Consider the following 26,272-nt stretch of genomic DNA (forward strand, 5'->3'; position numbering starts at 1 on the left):
GAGGCTAGGTTTACTTACTGGAATTACCCACAGACAGTTGGAGAGCTGAGGCTAGGTTTACTTACTGGAATTACCCACAGACAGTTGGAGAGCTGAGGCTAGGTTTACTTACTGGAATTACCCACAGACAGTTGGAGAGCTGAGGCTAGGTTTACTTACTGGAATTACCCACAGACAGTTGGAGAGCTGAGGCTAGGTTTACTTACTGGAATTACCCACAGACAGTTGGAGAGCTGAGGCTAGGTTTACTTACTGGAATTACCCACAGACAGTTGGAGAGCTGAGGCTAGGTTTACTTACTGGAATTACCCACAGACAGTTGGAGAGCTGAGGCTAGGTTTACTTACTGGAATTACCCACAGACAGTTGGAGAGCTGAGGCTAGGTTTACTTACTGGAATTACCCACAGACAGTTGGAGAGCTGAGGCTAGGTTTACTTACTGGAATACACACTAAGACCTTTGACCTTTTTGGTCTAAGCTGTTGCAAAATAAGCTGTACTAGCTACGAGTGGTTTATCAAAGTATAAATCATTTTCATATAATAAAGCTGATAGATAATTCTCAGTCACAGGCTGGGATTTAAAAACCGTATATATATATATATATATATAAAAAGTAGAAATATGGCAAGTATTTGGACATTTTGTGAGTGTGTGTTTGTTTCTCATTGTAGGTCATTGATCTTCTTTTATTTGACTTTAGGTTAACCAGTGACGGCAAGCTTTTAGCCATACCTTCCCCCTTGTCCTTCCTATCTTCTCCATATAAACATGCACCCTTCTGCAGATTGTTTTACTTCTGGACCTGTGAGCCACCATGGACTTTTCTGTTCTCTGGAGTTTGTCTGCAGCTCTGCTGATATGTCCTCTTTATATGGGTGAGTGCCTTGACATGGCTTTTACATTCAAACTGCTGTTGTTGGCTTTTCTTAACTTTTAGAAACATTTGTCCCATATGCTCCTGTGTTCTGGATAGTATAACAATGTATGGAAAATAAAATGTATGTACTCAACATAAATATAGCCAAGAAGGATTTGCTTTTAACCACGTGTGTTGTTTTTGATAGGATTCACTGTCAGTACTTTTTGACTGGGTGTTCATCAAAGTGAGACTTTACATTTGGGGTGATTATATTAATATTGTTGAATATCATAATATTCAACATAAATTATAATTAGGGTCTTAAAATTTACTCCTGTACCTACACACACATGTTCAGCTTTGACTCCATCCATTAGGGTTCTGTATACTATTTAGAATTCTGATGTGTTCTGGTATTCTAGCCAGAATCCCAACATGGCCCAGGCCATTCATACAGGCATGCACGTGTAAAATAAATGGACATTTCTCACACTGACCCCACAGGTGTAGGTGTTCTGTGTGCAGTCACCTGTAATGAGGAGAGTATGGGCATGGAAGGAGGTAGTTACACTCTCACTAGGAAGCTTGAGTATGGCAGCATTATGATATACGATTGTCCAGAAGGGTACTATCCACATCCTGCTTTAACTCGCGCGTGCCTGAAAAGCGGAACTTGGAAGCCACCACCACAAAGAAGACGTCTTCAACAGTGCAAAAGTAAGTGACGATGCCTGATATCTTCCACGAAGACAGTATTTGAAATAAGAGAAATGCTACTGAAACCGGACCATCCATTTTGTTTTCTTCTTCTTTAGTGATCGAATGCCCCAACCCCTTGGTTTTAGAAAGTGGTTCTGTCTTGCCTGTACAATCGCAGTATTTTGTCAACAATAAGACCACGTATGAGTGTTATTCGGGATACTCACTGCGCGGCTCAGCCTCCCGTGTGTGCCAAACCAATGGGAAGTGGAGTGGGGGCACACCCATATGCAGCCGTGACTGTGAGTAGCAAACCGTCATCTGTCTCTCAGTCTTTCTCCTCAGGACCCTCTGGTCAGAATGACACATTATAAATAGCGTTCAGTGCCACAGCCTACACAATAACTCCCTATGCAGCATGCTATACTCTCCCTGCCTCCCTGACACCCTCCCTCTCCATTTCTCTCTGACTTTCTCCCACCGTTCTCTTACAGCAGGAGGTGAAGATCGCTGTGCTGACCCTGGGATTCCAGCAGGTGCTAGGAGGTCTGGTTCCAGTTTTGGCATTGACGACAAATTGTCTTACCGCTGTGACGACAGCTTACATTTGTTGGGGTCAAAGACGCGTGTATGTCAAGAGAATGGCCAATGGACTGGGACTGAGCCTAAATGTTACTGTAAGTCCCAGAAAGACACCCAAAACAATAACAGTTTTCCAAGCAACACAACGTAGTAACGACTAGTCCATTGCTCAAAGATGCCAAAAGATTGTCATGTACAGTCCAATGTCATAGACTGTGAAAAATAAAGATTTATCCTGTGGTTGTCTGGTTCTTTTGTTCTTGTTGCAGACAAACACACGTATGACACTGCACTGGAGATCACGGAGGCCTTCGGCAGTGCTATCAGAGAGAGCCTTCAGCTGGCAGCGCCCATTGGTAGGTCTTCATAACAACTAATATATCATCAATTGTTTATTTGTTGAAGTCTTTATTCCATTTTCATTATCACCATAACTTTATCAGTATACAGTGCATTCAGAAAGTATTCAGACCCCTTGACTTTTTCCACATTTTGTTACGTTACAGCCTTATTCTAAAATAGATTAAATTGTTGTTTTTCCTCATTATTCTACACCCAATACATCATAATGACAGAGCAAAAACAGTTTATATATATTTTTCAAATGTATTACACATAAACATAAATATCACATCATTATTCAAACCGTTTACTCAGTACTTTGTTGAAGCTCCTTTGGCAGTGATTACAGCCTTGAGTCTTCTTGGATATGACACTACAAGCTTGGCACAACTGTATTTGGGGAGTTTCACCCATTCTTCTCTGCAGATCTTCTCAAGCTCTGTCAGGTTGGATGTGGAGCGTCTCTCCACAGCTATTTTCAGGGCTCTCCAGAGATGTTAGATCAGGTTCAAGTCCGGGCTCTGGCTGGGCCACTCAAGGATATTCAGAGACTTGTCCCGAAGCCACTTCTGCATTCTCTTAGCTGTGTGCTTAGGGTCATTGTCCTGTTGGAAGGTGAACCTTCGCCCCAGTCTAAAGGTCCTGAGCGCTCTGGATCATGTTCTCATCAAGGATCACTCTGTACTTTGCTCCGTTCATCTTTCCCTCGAGCTTAACTAGTCTCCCAGTCCCTGCCGCTGAAAAACATCCCCACAGCATGATGCTGCCACACCATGCTTCATTGTGACAGTTGGCATTCAGGCCAAAGAGCTCAATCTTGGTTTCATCAGACCAGAGATTCTTGTTTCTCATGGTCTAAGAGTCTTTAGGTGCCTTTTGGCCAACTCCAAGCGGGCTGTGCCTTTTACTGAGGAGTGGCTTCCGTCTGGCCACTCTATCATAAAGGCCTGATTGGTGAAGTGCTGCAGAGATGGTTGTCCTTCTGGAAGGTTCTCCCATCTCCACAGAGCTCTGTCAGAGTGACCATCAGGTTCTTGGTCACCTCCCTGATCAAGGCTCTTTTCCCCCCGATTGCTCAGTTTGGGCGGGCGGCCAGCTCTAGGGAGAGTCTTGGTGGTTCCAAACTTCTTCCATTTAAGAAAGCCACCGTGTTCTTGGGGACCTTCAATGCTGCAGACATTTTTTGGTACCCTTCCCCAGATCTGTGCCTCAGCACAATCCTGTCTCAGAGCTCTTCGGACAATTCCGTCGACCTCATGGCTTGGTTTTTGCTCTGACATGCACGGTCAACTGTGGCACCTTATATAGACAGTAGTGTGCCTTTCCAAATCATGTCCAGTCAATTGAATTTACCACAGGAGGACTCCAATCAAGTTGTAAAAACATCTCAAGGATGATCAACGGAAACAGGATGCACCTGAGCTCAATTTCGAGTCTCATAGCAAAGGGTCTGAATACTTATGTACAGTTGAAGTCAGAAGTTTACACACACTTAGGTTGGAGTCATTAAAACTCGTTTTTCAGGTATAAAAGCATCTGTATCCACAGAAAAACAAGTCCTATATCGACATAACCTTAAAGGCCGCTCAGCAAGGAAGAAGCCACTGCTCCAAAACTGCCATAAAAAAGCCAGACTCGGGTTAGCAACTGCACATGGGGACAAAGCTTGTACTTTTTGGAGAAATGTCCTCTGGTCTGATGTAACAAAAATATAACTGTTTGGCCATAATGGCCATTGTTATGCTTGGAGGAAAAAGTGGGAGGCTTGCAAGCCAAAGAACACCACCCCAACCGTGAAGCACGGGGGGGACAGCATCATGTTGTGGGGGTGCTTTGCTGCAGGAGGGACTGGTGCACTTCACAAAATAGATGGCATCATGAGGTAGGAAAATTATGTGGATATATTGAAGCAACATCTCAAGACATCAGTCAGGAAGTTAAAGCTTGGTCACAAATGGGTCTTCCAAGTGGACAATGACCCCAAGCATACTTCCAAAGTTGTAGCAAAATGGCTTAAGGACAACAAAGTCAAGGTATTGGAGTGGCCATCACAAAGCCCGGACCTCAATCCTATAGAAAATTTGTGGGCAGAACTGAAAAAGGAAAGCGAGCAAAGAGACCTACAAACCTGACTCAGTTACACCAGCTCTGTCAGGAGGAATGGGCCAAAATTCACCCAATTTATTGTGGGATGCTTGTGGAAGGCTACCCAAAACGTTTGACCCAAGTTAAACAATTTAAACGCAATGCTACCAGATACTAATTGAGTGTATGTAAACTTCTGACCCACTGGGAATGTGATGAAAGAAATAAAAGCTGAAATAAATCATTCTCTCTACTATTATTCTGACATTTCACATTCTTAAAATAAAGTGGTGAGCCTAACTGACCTAAGATAGGGAATTTTTACTCGGATTCAACTGTAAATAAGGTATTTCTGTTTTTTATTTTTCATACATTTGCAACCATTTCTAAAAACCTGTTTTCGCTTTGTTATTATGTGTGTAGATTGATGAGGAACTGTTTTTATTTAATCCATTTTAGAATAAGGCTGTAACGTAACAAAATGTGGAAAAAAGGGAAGGGGTCTGAATACTTTCCAAATGCACTGTATTTGCCAAACCTTTCACATATCCTCAAATATCCTCCTTTTCCACCTGTGATTGTCAAAGTAAGATATCCTGCTGGTGCCTTTCAGATGACACAGATCAGGAAGGAAAGAAGATCACAATAGATAAAGCTGGAAAGCTTAACATGTACATTGCTATGGACATATCTGACAGCATTGCGGAGAATGAGTTTGACAAAGCAAGAAATGCTGTCAAGAAACTTATCACAAAGGTATGTCACAAGTCACTCACAAAGTATGTTATGTAGCTGATAGAAATGTCTGACAATATGGAATCAGTTATTGGTTTACCACAGTATTCCTCTCACATTCTTTGACAGATCATTAAACATTATCCTGTTTTGTGTCTTCACCTTTCACAGGTTAGCTCCTTTTCAGTCAGCCCAAATTACGAAATCCTTTTCTTTGCTTCTGATGTATTAGAGGTTGTCAACATAATAGATTTTTCTGGAGATAAAAGAAAACCACTTGAGAAAGTCTTGGAGGACTTGGACAACTTTAAATATGATGGTGAGCAAAACATTTACCATATATGTACTTACATCATCATTGCCCAAACAATACACTTATCCAGTGGCTAGGTCAAATGTAATGTGACAGTGTGTTTATGTGTGTGCGCGTGCACTTTTTCACAGCTAGAGATAATGTTGGGACCAATCTCAACCTTGCATTTAAAACCATCCTGGAACGCATGGCTATCCAAAAACTACGGAATGAAAAGCTATTCACGGAGGTCCACCATGTCCTCATCTTTTTCACAGATGGTACTGTATTGCTATTATTCATGTATATTTGTATGGAAAGTACTTGAATGTATTGCAGTTCGTAGCTTCTTTTTTTTTTTTTAAGCTTTTGTTCACCTTTGGTCAGCTCAGTAATAATCCCTTGAATCTCTTTACTTGCAGGTGCTTACAACATGGGGGGTAGCCCTGAAAACACAGTAGCCAAAATTAGGGAATCGGTGTACATGAATAACAAGACAGAACGGGATAAATATCTTGGTGAGGTCAAAACCTTTGCGTGGTCATAACATTTAACAACAACCTGACATTCTACTCTCAACTATTCTCCTCAGATCAATTTACTCCAAAAATATTTTAGGAACTGTCACGATCGTTGGAATAAATGGACCAAGGCGCAGCGTGCGTAGAGTTCCACGTTTTAATAAATGAAACTCACCAAAAACAATACCGAACAAACAAAACGTGACATAAATGCAGTGTTCACAGGCACTACACAAAAACAAGATCCCACAAACAACAGGTGGGAAAAGGCTGCCTAAATATGATCCCCAATCAGAGACAACGATAGACAGCTGCCTCTGATTGGGAACCATACCAGGCCAACAAAGAAATAGAAAACATAGATTGCCCACCCTAGTCACACCCTGACCTAACCAAATAGAGAATTAAAAGGATCTCTAAGGTCAGGGCGTGACAGGAACTGTCGGGATCTTAACTTACTGTTCCGAGTTAAAATAGTAGAATACACAAGGTGGAATTTGTTTGTGCATCAGCAGTTTCTCTTGTTATGTCAGTCACTGATAGTCAATTAGCCCACCCCCAATAAAGTTGCCCATTCATGGAGGCTTTCTAACTATAGACTGAGCAAGGCCTAAAACACACACACACACACACAACAGTTTGCTCAGGAATAAATCAACCATTTTTTAACAATGATTTGTGGCACTCAGCACTGTACAATATTCTAATTCAAGCCAGCTATCGTCTCAAGTAGGTTACCGTTCTTGATTCATCTCAAGCCTAATGTTTTTACACTTCCTCTTGTTTTTTTTTAGATGTTTATGTTTTTGGTGTCGGAAGTGAAATTTTTGATGAAGATATCGTGCCACTAGTGACAAAAAGGAACGGCGAGAGCCATTATTTTAAAGTAAAGAATGCTGTTGAATTGGAAAAAACCTTTGATAAGATAATTGGTAAGAGTCTTAATTAAACAACAATATAGAAGAATGTGTAGATTTCTATGCATGGATATTATTCTGTATTTGTGTCTTTGTATCAGTGTGTTGAGTCACCTCTCTCCTCCACATAGATGAAAGCCAGGTTGTGAGTTTATGCGGACTCCATAGAAACTATGATGACACTACCCCAAACACCATACGGCAAAGATACCCCTGGATGGCACGGATTGACAACACAGTAACAACACAGTGCCTGATTTTCACCCTTGATTATTTCATCAATGACCCAGTGGCCTTTCTTCATGTTCAGATTTGATTTAGTGTGCACTGTCATTACCAAAACATGACAGATATACTAACTTATAATTGATTCGATTTCATTTAAATGATCATATTTAAGTTAGAATTTGATCGTTAACAGTATACAGTAGACCTCGCCTATCATTTAAGTCCTGAATTCAATTATCACTCGTAGTGTGTTTCTGCAATGCTTCAGGTTATTTGTGCTATGGGAGTGATAAATGGCTGACACACACCTCCCATACTCTCTCATCCCAGTGCACAAAAAAATGAAATCCTGTTGACATTTAAATTAGATATTGATGCAAATGCCTGCTTGTTGTCATTTACTGTATGTATGTTCAACCTCTCTCTCCTGATACCATAGCATGAGGATGGAACAGCTAGTAAATGCATGGGGTCTATTGTTTCTCGCCGCTTCATCTTGACTGCTGCTCACTGCTTCAAGTTCGAAGACAATGCAGACAATATCCGTGTTACGATTGGGGCAAATCAAGGTATAACCAGCCCCCCCCCCCCCTTCAAAAACATTTGCACTTACACCTAAACAATTTTTTGTTGTTGAATAATCTTGTTTTTTCAAGTGATTATCATCATTACCAGGAAATCTGTCCGAATGCCACATTTACTTGAACAAGTAACCTGGTGATATTGTAAATTGTAAGCAATAGGTTTGTTGAATTACACTCTAGTCCTGCCTCTTAACAGTTGTAAAGGGAGCATCACGTATAATATTACATCCTGATTATAATATCAACGGTAAAAAGGATGACGGGATAAAGGAGTTCTATGATTACGACGTAGCTCTCATCGAACTGAAGGATGATGTAAATTTCTCTATCGACATAAGGTAAGACTTCTGATATTATGCTGAAGGTAACCAGATTGAATATGATGACACAGCCCTTCAGATCTGAATCATCTCTGTAGTAACCTGTGAAGCACACGTTGTTTCCTTTACGCATTCTTGCTTTACTGTGTTCCTCAGACCAATTTGCATCCCTTGCACCAAGGAAACAAGTGGCGCTTTAAGACTGGTAGGAGAGGCTATCACCTGCAAGCAACAAGGTACAGTTACAGCACACATAGCCTATTCACCAGGATACACAAGGTTCATCTAGGCACTGTATGTTGCCTTGCCTCATATAGTGTTCTCCTTGCAGAACAGCTATTGTTCAAAAATCCATTAGAAGAAGTCAGTTTCATTTCATATGATAAGAAGGAACACATGGATCAACGTAGCGATGCCAGACTAAAGCTTCAGGATCAGGTGAGTGCTTGTATGATGTCTGACCACACAGACACCAATGGATGATGCCCATATGTGCGCCTCTCATATATTTTTCTCTTTAGTTGAGGGACAATTGTATCGAATCGGCTGCTACTCAGGTAGAAGGCATAACACCACTTAATCTAAAGGATGTTGTGACTGATAACTTCCTGTGCACGGGTGGGAGACAACCTACTAGAGATAATGTTGCCTGCAAAGGTATGTTAACAGTTCATGGAACATTAGATGAGGCACTGTTTGTTTATATCTGTTCTCAATGTAATGCGAACCTTATGATTTGAATTAGTATTATTGTAATAGAAGTATTGTAACTTGTTAAAGATGAAAAGGGTTCTCTATTACTTTGTCTTACCTTTTCATTTGTTTGTATGTGTGTACTTGTATGTGTGTGTGTGTGTGTGTGTGTGTGTGTGTGTGTGTGTGTGTGCAGGTGACTCCGGTGGAGCTGTGTTTAAGGACTATGATGAATACCGCACCATCCAGGTGAGACATTCTGGTCATATCTACAGTACATACAGCAAAGTGCCAACTTTATCTACTTTCCACATACTTTTTGCGCTTTCCTTTTTCCTACAATGATTCCATATTTATTTCTGTAAGATGTATTTGCAAACCTCTGGGGTCTTCGTAATCTACAGGTAATTAGTACTGTACTGACACCTCTTCCATTCTTCATAGGTTGGAGTGATCAGCTGGGGAACCGAGGACCTGTGCCCTGGTGGTAACAGTGATTTCAAACAGGAGTCGAGCGAAAAGTCCAGAGATTTCCACATCAACCTCTTTAAAGTTGTGCCGTTTCTGAAGAAGTATTTGGGGGATGAGAAACAAGATTATCAACCTCTTCAGTTTTTAGAGAATTGAAGAGTTTCATTCCAAAACGCTCTATTTTCAGAAATGTTGGTTAAGTAGCTTTTATTGTTTAAAGAACTTATACAAGAGATTGGTGTGGTGTGTTTTTTCACTCTCTAATTATGGCATGGGGTTATTCAATGACAGATGTATTTGTTTCAAATCTATCACTTGATGGTTTCATTTCAGAGAGACAAATGATCATGTTTTTTGGGCAAAACACTTTTTTTTTTACACAGTTAAATGTAACACAAGAACTGTACAAATTAAACATTTGTAACATCAATATGAAAAAAAAGATTCAATACAGTAATATGAGATCTATATGTAAAACATTTACATTTAGTGGATGCTCATATCCATAGTGACTCAGTCATCTCAAGATAGCTGTGAGACAACCACATAGCATAGTTATATTGAGTAAACAAACATTCCATTCCAACTAAACAATGGATATATACTGTAGCTTTTTGCAAAACACCACATTTTAATACACATCTACAATCTATTAATAAAAAAATCTGATAACAGTAATATTTTACACACACATGAAAGTACCCATAAGCAATCATTTCTAGTGAAAAAAACACAAATGTGAAAAATTTGTATACAGCGTTTTAGAAATAGAGACCGTGATAAAGATGTCTTAACAAAAGTTGATTTACAATCATGTATCTACTGCACTGAACAGACACGTCTTACAAAAAATAGGTTGTTGAATCGAACTCTAGTTATCAATGAAAGTGTGTTCTTAACTAATGATAATTAATAAACTCATTACCTGAACTTGAAGCATTTCCTTTCTGTAGTCCATCCATGTATAATGTCTGGTTTTAAAGCCTCTTGGTCTTTTCTCATTTGGTTAAAGTCCGTCCTCCACCCTCTCTCCCTTCTGTCCTCTCTCCTCCATGACCCAGAAACCGATCAGTTGTTGAATGGTCGAGGAGTGTGTCTATTCGTTATTAATATTGAGTTACATGACCTTTTGTCGTCAGAACAGCCTCAATTCATCGGGGCATGGACTCTACAAGGTGTCGAAGGCATTTCACAGTGTTGTTGCCTCCAATTGCTTCCCACACTTGTGTCAAGTTGGCTGAATGTTGTTGAGCGTGAAAACCCAGCAGTGTTTCAGTTCTTGACACTCTCAAACCAAGGCACTTAAATATTTTGTCTTGCCCATTCACCCTCTGAATGCACACCTAGACAATCCATGTCTCCTCCCCTTCATCTACACTGATTGAAGTGGATTTAACAAGTGACATCAATAAGGGATCATAGCTTTCACCTGGTCAGTTTGTCATGGAAAGAGCAGGTGTTCCTAATGTTTTGTACACTCAGTGTATACGATCAAAGACCGAGACGTCACAGTGGCCATTTAATAAGCGGAACTATTTATTGAGGAATCTTTTCTCTGTTGCTCCTTCCTTGTTGCCATAGAAACGGGAAAGCCGATCTGATTTATGCTAACGTAAACAAGCAGGCAAGCTAACGTTAACCAACTAGCTACCTCAGTGGCACAAAATAAAATTGCATCACAGGATATCCTTGCATTATTAATTGAGGAATATCATATTGGACATGTCTTCAGTCTCACAGATGAAAGAAAAGTAAGTTACATTAGCTAGCTACATGAACGCAAACATTTCAGATGACGTTACGTCTAGCAATCAAGCAAGCCAGCTAGCAAACGTTAGCAGGATATCAAGCAGGCCAACTTTGCTATCTCTAGCTAGCTAATCGCATTAGCTAAAGAAAACTGGTTGAATCCACATCATTTCAACAACAAAAAATCTATGTAATGACGTTGTATCAACGTAGAAAACGGATTAGATTTGCAAAAAGTATAACATTGAAGGGAATTTCGTATTTTTTCCTAAATCCTATGATATAACGTTAGTGACCTGTTTTGTCGAATTCACATTAGTTGACAATTCAACGAAATCTAAATCAACACTAAGTTAGACGTGGAAATGACGTCTGTGCCCAGTGGGTAAATTAACTAACGTTATTTGACAGATTTTCTACATAAGCCCAGCAACACTAACGTTAGCTAGGCTAAACTATGGAGTAAAAAGTGTTGCCTTGCTTCAAAACAAATAACGTTACTCTGTCTCTTAACAGCTCTGAGAGCAGTAAATGGTTAGATGCACACTACGATCCAGTGGCCAATCTCTATACTTTTTCATCTTGCATTGGTAAGATCTCACCTTAGCTACCACCAATTTCTAATTTCTGTCGCTAGCCTTGTTCAAAGTACATTTGCTCAAGTTTTGTGGATATGTATTTATTAATGTCTATAAATAAATTGTCTATTTCCTCAGACAATTAATTTAACCGGGCCTGTGTATTTATTTTACAGCTCTTGCAGACCTGCATGGGGATGGTGAGAATAAGGTAAGAAGAATGTTGCTACACTTGCTATCAGTGATTTCTTAATCTGCCACTAATCCTTTTTCTCATAGGAAGAAGCTCTTTGTGCATGTTTTTTGGTTGACTCCTTTTGTTCTGTGGGTGCGTGTACGTGTGGTGCTTGATTAGTATGCCTTTGATTTCTGTGTACAAGATGAACATTCTCCTTCTTTCTGTTCTAGTTGGTGGTGGGGGACCTGGGAACTGGTTCATGCAACATGAAGCTGAAGGTGTACCGTGGAACTGGCCTGATGAGTGAGAACACATTGCTCGATCTGCCCACTGGCTTGGTTTCTTTCCTCATGGACCAGCATGAGCCACGCACGCCTGCCATCGCTGTGGCTTCCGGCCCCTTCATCTATGTCTATAAAAACCTGCGGCCCTATTTCAAGTTCACTCTCCCTCCGTTAGAGGTCAATGCCCTGGAACAGGACGTCTGGAACCAGGCAAGGGAGGTGAGTGGAGCTGAAAAGATTTCAGCAAATCAAAAAGATCTCATTTCCCTCTACACTGTTAGAGCAACAACTTTTGAGATGTTTTCAATTTTGACTTGCTGTACTTTTTTATCTGAATTGGCGGGTTTTACGCACCAGCCAAGCTTCTGGGAGAGCACCATGGTTCTCTTCTGATTGGCCTGCTGTACTAACCCTTCTCTTTTCACAAGGACATGATTGACCCATTGAGCTTGAAGGAAATGTTGGAGGGCATCCGGTAAGTTTCTGCTAATAGCATGCGTTGAGTTATGTTCCCAATTGACTGTTGATTTTATTTAATTACCTATGCTTGATTATCTGACCGTCTTTCAAAGATATATATGAAACCATTCAAAAGACTGTACGATGATCAAAACTGGTTACTCTGACAAAATGGCAATATGATCAGGGTCATGGCTATAATTAGTGTTACTCTCCTGCCTTCACCTAGAGACAAAGCTGATGTTCCACTCTCCGTCAGATCTTTGAGGTAACAACTCAGTTAGATAAGTAGCTCTGGCTGTTTGTGTGAGTGAAGTGCCTTCTGATACTGGATCAGACTGAAGTGTCATCACCATTGATCTCTTCTATTTGTCAAGGTTCCTCATGTTGGACCCACAAGACACGGAGGCTTTTGTGAACCTTCATAAGGCGCAACCAATACAAAGACAGGTAGCATTCCTCACAGCAGTGATTGACTTGAGCAATGTGACACACACACACACACACACACACACACACACACACACACACACACACACACACACACACACACACACACACACACACACACACACACACACAGTCAACTGTTTGTATGTGCTCTTAGACTGTTATTACATGCATCGGCACCCTGAAGAAGAACATGGCTGATGAGGATGCAGTCAGCTGTCTGGTTATTGGCACTGAGAGTAAAGATGTCTATATCCTGGACCCTGAGGCCTTCACCATCCTCTCCAAGGTCTGTTCAATACATAAAGAGGAATTTACAATGACAGATCAATCATTGGTTCGATGTGATATGGGAGGAAGAGCGTGACAGTGGCTAGTGTAAGAGGGGCTTTTGCTTCAATTCCATATGCAGATTTGTATGAGACTTAACTTTTTTGTTGTTGAATTATCCAGGTTCAGTCATGTTGTTGAATTCATATGGTTGACTCTCCCCAGTCCCTCTGTTGACATCCATATTCTTGTTGCCACAGATGTCCGTTCCCAGTGCTCCCACTCAAATGGATGTGACTGGTCAGTTTGATGTGGAGTTCCGGATCACTGTGGCCTGTCGCAATGGGAATATCTACATCCTCCGCAGGTATGGCAACCACTGACCAAAAAATACCTTTGTCTCTATCCTTTACAGACTTTACAGCCTGTAAAAATAAATCTGGCAATGTTTTTTTTTAGAATCCAATTAATACAGTCCCATTTTACCACATTCTTGCCGGGATAAGCCTTTTATATATCCTGTGCACATGCCAGCAAGTTTAGGAGTGGTAGCATGTGGGAAGTAGGGGTGCTGCAGCACCCCTGAAAAATCTAGAGAATATAATAATATATACAATACGTTTAAAAAATCCTCACAAAAGTAGTGCACTGGACCTTTACTAGTCCAATATTAGTGGAAGGATATAGCTGTCTGTAGCACGGGTCATTTATCATTTTTTCCTACACTTAGAGTATCTTCATTATGATACCGATAGAAAATAATAGCAATATATATTTTCTAAAACATGTGAGTCTCGTGTTCATATTTCACAACCTCCGCAGGCTTTTGGAGTTGCTTATATGCAATCGAGCAAAATAATAGGCCGACACTTGATTTAGGCTGCATTGTTGCATGCTAAATGTTTCTGATCAATGATAGATGACCCAACTAATAGATGAGCTACCACCTCTACTTATTTGTCCAGCCAGAGAATAACCAAATATACACATGGAGATTCAGTGAAACAAAACCACATTGATTGATTACAAGTCACAGGCTTTTTGGTTGGGAGTAGGCCTAGGTTACTAAGTGACTACAAGTGAAAGGCAAAATAATCCACTTGTTAAGTAAACTACATGCTGGCAAAATGTTCTGCTCAGTGTTATTAAATGAGCCAACTACACAAGAGGATCATGAGCAGCACTCACCTTAACTTAGCTAACAGTCTAATTGTAGCCTAATATCCAAACAGAGATTTGGTGAAAAGAAAAATGTGACAAATATTTATCAAGAGTCCCCACACTTGTCTCAAAGCAGAGCAAAACGGTGCTAAAATTGTTGAACACACGTTGGGTTCGCCTACTTTATTCCAATATTTTAGTCATTCAGTTATATCTATTCCCACACTAGTTCTTTCTGGATCCATCCAGTTGTGGTTCAGAAAACAGTGCATGCGGTGGGCAATCCAAAGTGATGGGTGAAGTGACATGCCTCACAAAGGTTACAACTGCCAGGATAGTAGTAACGGGCGCTGCCTAGCAACCATCAAGAGCTCAAGAGCATAATGCATGCCGTTTCCACCTCAGCATTACTAAGTTGTAGGCAGAACTTTACCTCAATCATGACTAGGTCGGTTTGCGGAAATAAAAGTTTTGGCTTTGATACCGACAACACTTGAGATATAAAGAAAAGGTCGGAAAATAGTTAACACATTGGCCTGTCATAGGGACGGTCCTCCCCAAAAACTTGAAGTTTAAACGCATTACATCTGGCCTGAGTGTATTACTGCCAGTCAATGTTTATTTTCAGAGGAAATATGCTCTGTGTTTGCAGAGACTCCCCCAAGCCTAAGTACTGTATTGAGCTGTCTTCTCACCCTGTGGGGCTGGTGAGGATGGGGAAGAGTGTGGTGGTGGGATGTGCCCAGGAGACACTGCAGGGCTTCACACAGAAGGTAGGTAGCACCCTCTCTCACCTACACTCAGTCAATTCAGTAGAAACTGCAGCTGTGTGACGTGATAGTTGGAAGAGGCCTGTGTGTGTGTGTCTTGTCCTGTCCTCTGTGTCCAGGGGAAGAAGCTGTGGACGGCTTGCCTGCCAGCCCCTGTCACTACCATGGGCGTGATGGACCTCCCCACCAGGGGCTTCCAGGCAGTGTTAGTGGGCCTGGCTAACTGTGAGGTCCACCTCTACAGAGACAAAAACCTCATCAGCACCATCAAGACTCCGGTAAGACACCATGGCTAGACAGGCCAATAGGTTACCAATAGGTTAGTAGCTACTTGGTTCTGATGAAACACTCTTTAGAAACAGATTCCCATGCTTATTTCCTGCTTGTTTTAGTTTTATCTGGACTTGGCACACACAAAAATATGGCAATGTTTTTGGAAAGATGATTTAGGTTTGCACGCCACTGCCATGATTAGTTGTGACTGTCAGTCCTCTGTTTTCCAGGATGTAGTGACCAGCATTTGTTTTGGGAGATATGGACGAGAAGACGGAACCCTTATAATGACCACCAAAGGTACAGATCACCTGTTCATTTAGGATGGAATCTTGGGATTGGAGGTCCTGTTTAAAAGAGAGTCCTCTAGTCTAGGATGCTTAGTACAATGGACAGATGTTGAAATGAAGTCCCCTGCCTGATTTCAGTGTGTGTTCCTGTGTTTTGTAGGAGGTGGTCTGATAGTAAAGATCCTGAAGAGGACAGCTGTGTTTGATGACAGGGACTCTGCCCCAGGCCCCCCTCTGGCACAAAGCATCCGTCTCAATATCCCCAAGAAGACCAAGCTGTACGTGGACCAAACCATGAGGGAACGAGAGAATGCTGTGGGTACGTATGTCCAACCAGAACTGTAGTCTAGCCTGGCCAGTGGCCACCACCTCCAGACTAAACAATGGTTTGCTTGTTTCTCTGCAGTTTTGGAGAGTTTTGAGGTCTTGGGTTCGTGGGTCAATTTTTTTAATGTTTGGTTTGGGCCATGTGTTTTCCAGCAATGCACAGGGCCTTCCAGATGGACCTGAGTCGTCTGCGTCTGGCTGCAGCGAGGGCCTACGTTAAAGCCCTGGAGTCCAGCCTTACACCCATGTCCTCCAGCCTGTCTGAGCCTCTCAAGATGAACGCAGTGGTGAGTCTGATGTCCTGGTGTCTGAGGGAATGTCAGTGTCTCGAGTAGAATCACAGCCACGGTTTAGCACACAGTCAGAACTCCTGGTTGGGTCTCTCTCATCCTGTCTGTGTTTTAGGTGCAGGGCCTGGGCCCGTCCTTCAAGCTAACTCTGAACATCCAGAACACAGCCGCATGCCGCCCTGTCATGAACTTGGCCATCAGCTTTCTGTATGACGAGAGCCTGTATAGTATGAAGACAGCCTTCTTCAAGGTGACCTTCCTTTTAACCCATCATATATCATCACATGACCAGTGATATTTACTGTACACCTCACTAATGTCGCTGGGTAGTTTCTATACATTTTCTATACAGGTATATCTCACTAGTCACCCCCAAAGCCATTTTCTCCTTTGGCCACCTTTCCTTCCAGTTCTCTGCTGCCAATGACTGGAACGAACTGCAAAAATCACTGAAGCTGGAGACTCATATCTCCCTCACTAGCTTTAAGCACCAGCTGTCAGAGCAGCTCACAGATCACTGCACCTGTGCGTAGCCCATCTGTAAATAGCCCATCCAATCTATCTCATCCCCATACTGTATTTATTTATATATCTTGCTCTTTTGTACCCCAGTATCTCTACTTGCACACTCATCTTCTGCACATCTATCACTCCAATGTTTAATTGGTATATTGTAATTACTTCGCTACCATGGCCTATTTATTGCCTTACCTCCCTTATCTTACCTCATTTGCACACACTGTATATAGACTTTTTCTACTGTATTATTGACTATATGTTTGTTTATTCCATGTGTAACTGTGTTTGTGTTGAACTGCTTTGCTTTATTCTTGGCCAGGTCGCAGTTGTAAATGAGAACTTGTTCTCAACTGGCCTACCTGGTTAAATAAATGTGAAATAAATAAAATAATGTTTTTTGTTCACTTTGGCTAGTAGCCGGAATATTATTGAATGTGTTCACTCTCCACAGATCCCCCTACTGGTTCCTGGGCTCAACTATCCTATTGACACATTTGTGGAGTGCCTGAGTGATAAAGGAATCTCTGACATCATTAAAGTATGCATTTCATTTCTCTGTTACTCTATATTTCCATTAGGGAACTTCACTGTGTAGCCATTTCAGTGCCTCCTTGAACATAAAACCTATGTGAAAGTAGAAAGTAAGCTGTTGTTGACACGCATTGTGTAATTACAGGTGTTTGTGCTGCGAGAGGGCAAGAGTGCACCCCTGCTGACTGCACATATCAACATGCCCGTCAGTGAGGGACTGGCACTCAACTGAGAGAGGGAGAGAGAGCGAGCAGCATCTTTAGGCCCTGGGCTGGCCTCTATGCTCTCACCCTGTGCTTCTACCGCCCTCTAGTGGCAGGGCTGACTCGAGGTGACTGGGACGTTAACAGGATCAGCTTGTGTTGGCCCCAGAGGTGGTTAAAAGCCATGTGTAGCATATGTACGGTAGGACAGGAAGTAGGGCTATTTGTCCTTAGAGGGAACTCCATAGAGAGAAATGGGTCTACGATTGTATCACAGGATTTAAAATCCAAACATAAGTGAAATGGTAAGCTGTGTGTTGGTGGATAGAGATGTCAGGACAATTATGGTAGTTATGAATACAAGTGTATAAAGTCATTATATATAAATCAGCATTATTTATTGCTCTTTAAAGTTTGTTAAATAATTGCCGGGAAAAAAACAGATGTGCTGCTAATTTGTTAATGTTCAGATTATGACATGTTCAGAGAACAGATGTTCAGAGAATTCATTGCACTTTATTTTCAAAAATGAAAGATAACAAAAATCCATACATTCCTGAGAAGTGCAGCAGTATCCAGAAAGAGTTGGCTTTTCAAACACTTTAAATGTATTTAATAAAACCTTTTAAAATTGCTTTTATTTTCACTCCACATTTCAAGGCATTTTTGTTATTGAGGTTAGAATCTGTTTTTTTATTCTCTTCAAACTAAGGCTTTACATTATTGACTTATGTCAGAATATAAATCCAACAACTTGTTTAAAAAAACAAAATAAAAATCACTGATCACTGTTTCTTAAATATTTTTATAAAATGAAAGTCAAGCACCGGGAACATTCAAAAGCATTTGTGTTCTCTACCTGTTTTAGAACCACAACTAGTCACATTTAAGACAATATTCTATGGCCGTTGGAGTCGGGGTGACGCCACCAACACAAGCAGTAGCAGGCCAGGGCCATCCATCTGTCTAGGCAAACATGGTGAGGGAGATCCACTAAAGGAAAGAGAGCAAAGATTCAACACCTCATAACACATTTAACAGCTTAAAGTAGTCACACTTCGATGACACCACTAAAACATTGATAGAGAAAGTAACTGTTGTGTCTGGGCTCAAAAGCAGTGTTTGATGTTAACACTCCACAAGCTACACTCCCTCAATTAGAAGGCTGTGTTTCTGATGGTGGTGACATACCTGGAAGAAGCTGAAGGAAACCACCCCATCTACATCAGTGTCCATTTCTTTAAAGGTCTCTAGAATGGTGAACAGAGAGCAGTTTCTTCAGTCTACTGGTGTTAGTAGCATTATGACATGTATCACTGCTGTATTCAAGGTGAAGTCCACTCACTGAACATGGTCTCCAGACGGATGAGACAGTTGACAAAGTTATCAAAGTCCACATTCAGGTCTTCCTTTGAGTAGCGTAGGATGATGAGTTGGAACAAGTGGTTGGTCAACTTGAAGCCTGACGTAGAGAAAGGGAGAGTGGGTGAACAGCACATCAAACAGCTCTTATGATCTCTCACCTAGACAACTAGTCTTGTCAGCAAAACTATTTTAGGCTTTTTGCCTGCTTACACAAAGGGGTAGCTTGTCATGGTAGTACTAGGTAGAGACTTGTCTCCTGTTGGATAAAGTGACCAGGGGCAGAGCTGGTGCACTTAAAAGGACTCAATACGTATTGCGGAAGTTCAACGTTACAGTTAGATTGAAATTTAAAGGCAATGTTCTCACGTTAGAGGAGACTGCATTCACAGTAAACACACAGTAACTCTGCGCTGGTTATATTATTGTGCTTTATACATTTTGTGAGGATGCTACTAGAACAAGAATAAAATGGTACCAGCTGATTCCAGTGCCATCCGCATTTCATAGGAGCTCATGGTGCCAGATTTATCCAGGTCAAACTTCCTAAACACAGTCTGAAGTGGTGGAGGAGAGGGAGAGAAGAGTGGAGAGAGGTTATTTACAAATGTTGGCAACAGCAAGCATGGTGTGGAAATCATACACAACAATAGCTTGAAAATCTCAGAGGTCTATTTAGAAGAGTAGGACATGTTCGACTCACCAGGTACCGTTTGATCTTCTCCCACAGCACATGGAACTCTGTCAAGCCCAGCTTCCCAGTGCCGGTGGTCTGTCAAATCAATGTCAAGGACAGAGAGGAATAAAGAGGAAGCACAGTGATAGTTGACACACATCAGGGTGGGTATAAAGAAGGTGTAATTAAAGATACATCCATGAGAGTTATCATGCAACGACACGCCTCCTTCCCAAAGCCGTCTGTCTTCAGGTCCTTATCTGTGACACAAAAAGTGACAGTGAACACACCATACAAGTCTTACCTCACATGCCTTTTCCCTTTAACCAAAAGAGATGCCAGTATAACAGACTCACGCTTGCTGATGATTCTGTTTAGGATGGTCTGAAGCTTGGAGGCACTGATCTCCATTTCCTGTGAGAATAAAATAAAGTAAGAAAGGACTACAAGTACCATGTATCCCGCCAAAAATGTAGTTTTCTCTCACCGCTCCAGCGAGCTGTCTGAAGAGACCCTTGAAGCCTGCATCAATCTGGCTCTCGTCCAGCTCTACCTGCAGCAGACGAACACAGACAGTTGACCATTTCTGTCATCTGTACAACTGTGGTATACTGATTAGTCAATAGATTAATCTTGGTTTGAATTAGTTCAAAATCATTTCTCACCTCCTCAGGCAGATCAGCTGTGATGTCATCATCCAGTTCCCTGTTAGGAGAGGATCAAGTCTTTAGCCAGTTTCATTGGCTTGAGCTTTTCATATGTCTCTCTCTCCCTCTGTCCTACCCACCCCACCCCACCACCATTCACTCACTGGGAGTCAGCTGGCTTTTCAGAGAACACCCTGAGCACAAAGTCTCCGTCCTTCTGGGGCTCAAAGGTGGAGGGGATGACGATATACTCTCCCTGGGGCAGGCAGAAGCGGGTGCTGACCTCTCTCAGGTTGATGAAGAGCTCTGACTGGGCACTGGAGCCGTGGGTCAGGAAGAAGTCCCTCTTTAGATGCACCCCGGCCTGACCTGTAAACTGTCCAGGAGAGAGGAGGAGAGGAAAGGAACAGCGAAAGGAGAGAAGGAAAGAGGATGATAGGAGATAGTACAGAAATGAGAGGACCAATATTTGTGGGTAGAGATTGCTGTTATGGTCTCATGCAGAGATGGACTCCTAGCATTACCAGAATGGGTCATACCTCTTCTGGAACCTAGAAGAGAGAAAGAAAGGTATTTAAGTCACAGCATTCGTACAGATTCTTAACTTCACTGTTACCAAATACAAATAATTACTGAAGTAAATATCTTGCCTCATAGATGGTGAATCCAATGGTCTCCATGTCTTTCCCCTCACGCCGTTGCCGACGACGATCCTTCTGCATCAACGCCACCAGGAAGCTGCAACCTGATTGGCCATCTGTGTCTGGGTGCTGAAGGGCCACTTTGAATTGAGGGTTGAGCCAGAACGTTGCTGTAGAGAAGATGGGAAAACATAAAAACCCTAATCTATTACTCCTTGTCCCCCTTCTCTCTCAATTCATTATCCTAATGTACCTGGGTAGTTCCTGCAGCCCCCTGCAGTGCTGCCTCTCCTCCACTCTCCAGGGTAGAGCGCTGAGCTCCACTTCTTCACTTGGCTGGCCTGCAGGGCGTCTGCTGTCAGATTACAGATCTCCAAACGGCTGAACTCACGCAGAAAGTCACGGAATGACATCCTGTGTGGGAGGGTTTATGGGAGAGGCAGAGAGACTGGTTTTGAGGCTACTATTAGCTTAATATTGTGTTAGGATAAAAATATAAAATATTTAAAAACTCTTGACAAACTACTTACCAGAACTCGCCATCTTCGCTACGGTTGTACAATCTAGCTCTGACCGATGGGTCAACTCCAGCCCACTCTCTTGAACTGAAACCACAAAGAAAGACTGACACATCTCTTAAAATACATGTCACCAGCCCAAGTTGACTCAAGACTGAACTTTTCCTGAACTAACTCTTACCCAATTTTCCTCCACCTTATTCCCCTCTAGTTATCTCACCTCTTATCTCTCCCTCTCCCTCCCCCTCTTCTCTCACTTGTCACTCCAGGCTCCGGTCCACTCCATCTCTCCCCAGGGGTTCCTGATCCGCAGGAGCTTGGTGGGACTTCCTTTAAACTCCACCTAGCCAATAAGCATGAGGTGCTGTCTGTGATATAACTATATGTGTATTGTTAATCAAAACTTTAATTAGCCAGGTCATTCTCTCACCTCCTCCACACCTGTCACAGAGTAGGCATGGCCTTTCACCAGCTTCTTGAATGTCACCGCCTCCATCTCGAAAACACCAGAGATCTGAAAGAATTAGAGAATTATTTTGTACAGGATCTATATCACACAAACAAGTTGTTTCTTAAAGAAAAGTGTTTGTGTGGTATGTGTGTGTTTATGTAGAAGGCCAGCATCCCGGAGTCACCTCTTTACTGTTGACGTTGAGACTGGTGTTTTGCAGGTACTGTTTAATGAAGATGCCAATTGAGGACTTGTGAGGAATCTGTTTCTCAAACTAGACACTCTAATGTACTTGTCCTCTTGCTCAGTTTTGCACCGGGGCCTCCCACTCCTCTTTCTATTCTGGTTAGAGCCAGTTTGCTCTGTTCCGTGAAGGGAGTAGTATGCAGCGTTGTACGAGATCTTTAGTTTTTTGGCAATTTCTCGCATGGAATAGCCTTCATTTCTCAGAACAAGAATAGGCTGACGAGTTTCAGAAGAAAGTTCTTTGTTTCTGGCCATTTTGAGCCTGTAATCGAACCCACAAATGCTGATGCTCCAGATACTCAACTAGTCTAAAGAAGGCCAGTTTTATTGCTTCTTTTCTTTAATCAGAACACCAGTTTTCAGCTGTGCTAACATCATTGCAAAAGGGTTTTCTAATGATCAATTAGCATTTTATAATGATAAACTTGAATTAGCTAACACAGCGTGCCATTGGAACACAAGAGTGATGGTTGCTGATAATGGGCCTCTGTACGCCTATGTAGTTATTCCATAAAAAATCTGCATTTTCCAGCTACAATAGTCATTTACAACATTACCAATGTCTACACTGTATTTCCAATCAATCTGATATTATTTTAGTGGACAATTTTTTTTTGCTTTTCTTTCAAAAACAAGGACATTTCTAAGTGACCACAAACTCTTGAACAGTGTATGTGAATGCGTTTTAACTATACTTGTGGGGATCAGAAGTCCCCACAAGAATAATAAACAAACACAAATTTGACCATCTGGGGACATTTTGTTAGTTCCCACAAGGTCAAATGCTATTTCTAGGGGGTTACGGTTAGAATTAGTGTTAGGGTTAGAATAAGGTTTAGGGTTAGAAGCTAGGGTTAAGGTTAGTTTTTCAGTTTAGGGTTAGGTTTAGGGGTTAGGGAAAATAGGATTTTGAATGGGACTGAATTGTGTGTCCCCACAAGGTTAGTTATACAAGACTGTGCGTGCGTGCGTGTGGTGTGTGTTGCTAACATCTATGGAGCATCCCAGAAGGGAACCTCGCTCCACTGCTCTACTGATTATGCTGAACAGGTCTGGATGGGCCTTCTTCAGGTCAAACATCTCTGTCACGCCCCCTGTGAAGTCCTCAAACCCCTCCGATGTACTGCCCCCTGAGAGGGCCTCGTAACAGCCATTGAGCCTGCAACACAGACAGACAGACAGTGGTGTCTCGTAGCAGCCATACAGTTCTGTTATAACAATTTGTTATGTTGTGTCTGTACAGTAAATTGTCTTTCTCTCGCCATCCATTGTCCTTACTTTGCGTAGGCCTTCTCCAGCAGGGCGCTCCAGAACTCAGCCCCCTCTGCTGAGTGGAGAAACAGCAGCTTCCCATCCTTCACTGGCAGCCTGTCATCAATCACCACATCCACCCACTCCCCAAACTGCCAGAACTACACACCAGGTGCACATGGGAAACAAGCAAAACTGCTACAAAATAGTCTTTGGTATACACACCATATAAATGCAGTAATGTACAACTTCTGTGATTTAAGGATGGTTGTGTTTACTATGCTGCATTCATTGCTGGGAGAGGCTCTGCTGCAGACCTCTCTGCATACTGCAGTGCACAGAGTCAGGTTGCCAGGGACAGAGGAGATTGCTTGGCAACAAGACAATTGCAGTTCAACTGACTCCCCAGAGTGTTTGTCCAAAACCAAAGAGGTAAAACAACCGCTGTGCTCTTTTTTTTTAGCCTCTGGTGCTAAGTGAGTGCCCCAGATCTTTATCCCTTGTCCCTCTCTTTGGATGGCATGCTAAAGGGGCTAGACTGGCTGGTGGGCTGTGGGACTGGCTCCCTGTAGGAATCTGGCAGCAGGGTGCTTTAGCAGCAGGGTGCTTTAGCAGCCCTTTCTGAGTGACACGCTGTTTACGTCCACCTATAAATACTGGCAGTAAATATAGCTGCATGCATGCAGCCTGTGGGGACAAGACTGACTGGAGGAGTTGGGGGATGTGGGGCAGTGGCACTCCCAACACTGTGCTGGGTAGTGGGGAATTTAGGGTGGAGGGCCAGATCAGTTACAGTAGCTAGTTTATTGTAAAGGTCTGTGCATTTGGGTGTACAGTCTACTGAAATAAAGGGCATTAAGTCACAGCAGACAAACTGGATATTGAGCTGGAGATGGGTCAAATATTTCAATATGTGGGAAAACAGGAGTAGCTCTGGACAGGACAGATATAGACGGGTAAAAGTGGTAAGGACTGATAGGAGTGGTACAGGGGAAGGTAGTGAAGTGTAGAAGTACCTGGAAGTGAAAGATCCCAGCATACTGTTGATGGAAGCTCTGCCCATGGGGCACCACCCGATGTAGTAGAGTCTCATTCAGTGTGAGTGAAGCAATCGCTGCCAGCAGCCAACAGTCACCTGGCCCACAAAATATACCACATGACATGACACCTACCACATGACAATACGTTAGGTGTGCCTAAATAACTTAGCTATGATAATCAAATCGTGGTTTGAGAAAACTCAACTTTGAGAAAAGTAGGGGTATTGTCATCATGTAAGTCTCCGTTTCTCTGTTTATCTATCAGTTCATGTCCTTTCGTCACCATTGCACATAAGAGTCCCAAAGCCCAGCTCCATAGCACAGTAGCGCAGAGGTTGTGCACACTGTGGGCAATCTGAACTCACCCAGAGCTCCCTGGCAGACGTCTGTGCGCGTGGCTCCGTCTACGATGAAGTGAGGGTCAGAGCAGAACTCCTGAGGAACACAGAGAGTTTCTACGGGTGAGACAAGTATCAAGATGGATAGGAGCATCTCTGCTGTAGAAAGTCAAACCTGCAGATGTATCTCTCCCTCACCGTGGGGCGCATCCATCGGACCCCCTGTGTCTTTGTAGAGTGTGACCCCAGCTCCTTGAAGCCCAGCGACGAGAGCTGAGCAGGGAATGCATCATCCTCAAACAGCCGTCTGCTCTGCAGACTGTGGGACCGGAGATATTCAAAGTCTTGGCCTAAGAACTTCAGGGCCTTGTCATTCTGACCGATGCCCTCATTGCGGTCCCACTGGCTCCTCAAACGAGCAGCCACTCCAGAGGCAAACACACGTTCAATAACATGCTCCATCACCTGCTCCATAGCCTACTCCCCAACTCCACTCAACAAACAGCTGAATAAGGCAAAAATTGATAATATGTTATAATTGATGAAACAGTGCTTACACACACACACACACACACACACACACACACACACACACACACATTCACAGAGAGAGAGAGAGAGTAACAAAACAGTTATACTCATATTATAGTTAATGTATTTTTTAACACGTTGGGTAAATCTCAGGCAAATCCTATAAAGTGTTCACCACTTATTGACTGAATGCATCAGATTATTGATAACAAAAGCGACTCAATGCATTTTTGCGAGTGTACAAACACAAATGCATCCTTCCATTCCTATTTGTCATATATTCCAAAAACAATATATATTTTTTAAATACCTTACAGACGTGTTTACGCCGAGATGTTTTGACCGCCACTGTTAAATGCCTCGCCGTGCTTCATTGAACTAAAAGCTGGGTTGGTTTTCTGGCTGCCACTCAGATTCTCCCAACGACCGGCCCATGGAAGATTCCTCTAGGCCTGCGCAAAGCATTTTGCATTACTCAGCACATATCTTGCGAATTCAACAAAAGAAAACGTGTTTGATGAGAAGTGCTTTTCCATACACACACACCAAATTAAATTATATAGCCCAAGTATATTCGAAGATATGAGGTGCAATTTAGCAGGTGGCCTAACTTGATTTGAAACGGATTTGTCAGTCGAATTCATCTAATTAAGGCCACTGAATAAGCATGGACCATGTAAATATATGAAGTCGTTTTAATGTACATGTTTCTGTGAATCCCCTCTTTGCTGTTTACAACAGAACTTCACAAAAAGTCTGGCATCAGCTGAGTTGTTTTACTGTAACAATGCCTCCATCTAGTGGCAATAGATCAGTCATACAGTAACACGAAAAACCAAGTAGGTCTACACTGTAAAATGTTGTTATTTTGACACAATAAATCTAACAGTAAAGTACCATATTAATT

The 26,272-nt window shown here is 42.2% G+C and overlaps 3 protein-coding genes across 7 annotated transcripts; 2 read left to right on the top strand and 1 right to left on the bottom strand.

The window, feature by feature from the left end:
• The first annotated feature begins 782 nt into the window (after positions 1-782).
• Positions 783-10,268, top strand: LOC139552681 (complement factor B-like). The gene is made up of 18 exons (XM_071364654.1): positions 783-879; positions 1,368-1,580; positions 1,679-1,864; positions 2,057-2,239; positions 2,414-2,500; positions 5,185-5,327; positions 5,478-5,625; positions 5,751-5,879; positions 6,021-6,116; positions 6,914-7,051; positions 7,168-7,274; positions 7,704-7,833; positions 8,045-8,186; positions 8,325-8,404; positions 8,500-8,606; positions 8,690-8,825; positions 9,058-9,110; positions 9,306-10,268. Exons 1-18 carry the CDS (start codon positions 819-821, stop codon positions 9,486-9,488), a joined length of 2,322 nt encoding a protein of 773 aa, XP_071220755.1. The 5' UTR covers positions 783-818; the 3' UTR covers positions 9,489-10,268.
• Positions 10,269-10,411: 143 nt separating this feature from the next.
• On the top strand, positions 10,412-18,298 carry bbs1 (Bardet-Biedl syndrome 1). 5 transcript variants are annotated; one of them, XM_071364659.1, is made up of 18 exons: positions 10,412-11,083; positions 11,401-11,466; positions 11,598-11,671; positions 11,836-11,870; positions 12,068-12,340; positions 12,550-12,596; positions 12,810-12,848; positions 12,958-13,030; positions 13,188-13,319; positions 13,561-13,667; positions 15,114-15,234; positions 15,351-15,509; positions 15,735-15,804; positions 15,955-16,113; positions 16,275-16,408; positions 16,527-16,661; positions 17,382-17,468; positions 17,607-18,298. In XM_071364659.1, the coding sequence occupies exons 2-18, from the start codon at positions 11,447-11,449 to the stop codon at positions 17,691-17,693; spliced, it is 1,752 nt and encodes a 583-aa protein (XP_071220760.1). In that variant the 5' UTR covers positions 10,412-11,083; positions 11,401-11,446; the 3' UTR covers positions 17,694-18,298. The 5 variants fall into 5 exon arrangements, with proteins under 5 accessions (XP_071220760.1, XP_071220758.1, XP_071220757.1 ...); XM_071364657.1 differs by having other exon boundaries at positions 10,412-11,466; XM_071364656.1 differs by lacking the exon at positions 11,401-11,466.
• On the bottom strand, positions 18,161-26,038 carry LOC139552682 (calpain-1 catalytic subunit). The gene is made up of 22 exons (XM_071364655.1): positions 25,676-26,038; positions 25,033-25,339; positions 24,862-24,931; positions 24,473-24,591; positions 23,484-23,617; positions 23,196-23,364; positions 21,939-22,022; positions 21,766-21,851; positions 21,521-21,595; positions 21,244-21,404; positions 21,000-21,160; positions 20,889-20,900; positions 20,514-20,725; positions 20,368-20,407; positions 20,190-20,255; positions 20,059-20,116; positions 19,898-19,962; positions 19,730-19,798; positions 19,505-19,583; positions 19,010-19,126; positions 18,856-18,914; positions 18,161-18,657 (listed from the first exon to the last, which is right to left on the bottom strand). Exons 2-22 carry the CDS (start codon positions 25,306-25,308, stop codon positions 18,631-18,633), a joined length of 2,139 nt encoding a protein of 712 aa, XP_071220756.1. The 5' UTR covers positions 25,309-25,339; positions 25,676-26,038; the 3' UTR covers positions 18,161-18,630.
• Positions 26,039-26,272: the final 234 nt, after the last annotated feature.

Source organism: Salvelinus alpinus, chromosome 24, assembly GCF_045679555.1.
Source record: "Salvelinus alpinus chromosome 24, SLU_Salpinus.1, whole genome shotgun sequence".
Lineage (NCBI taxonomy): Eukaryota > Metazoa > Chordata > Actinopteri > Salmoniformes > Salmonidae > Salvelinus > Salvelinus alpinus.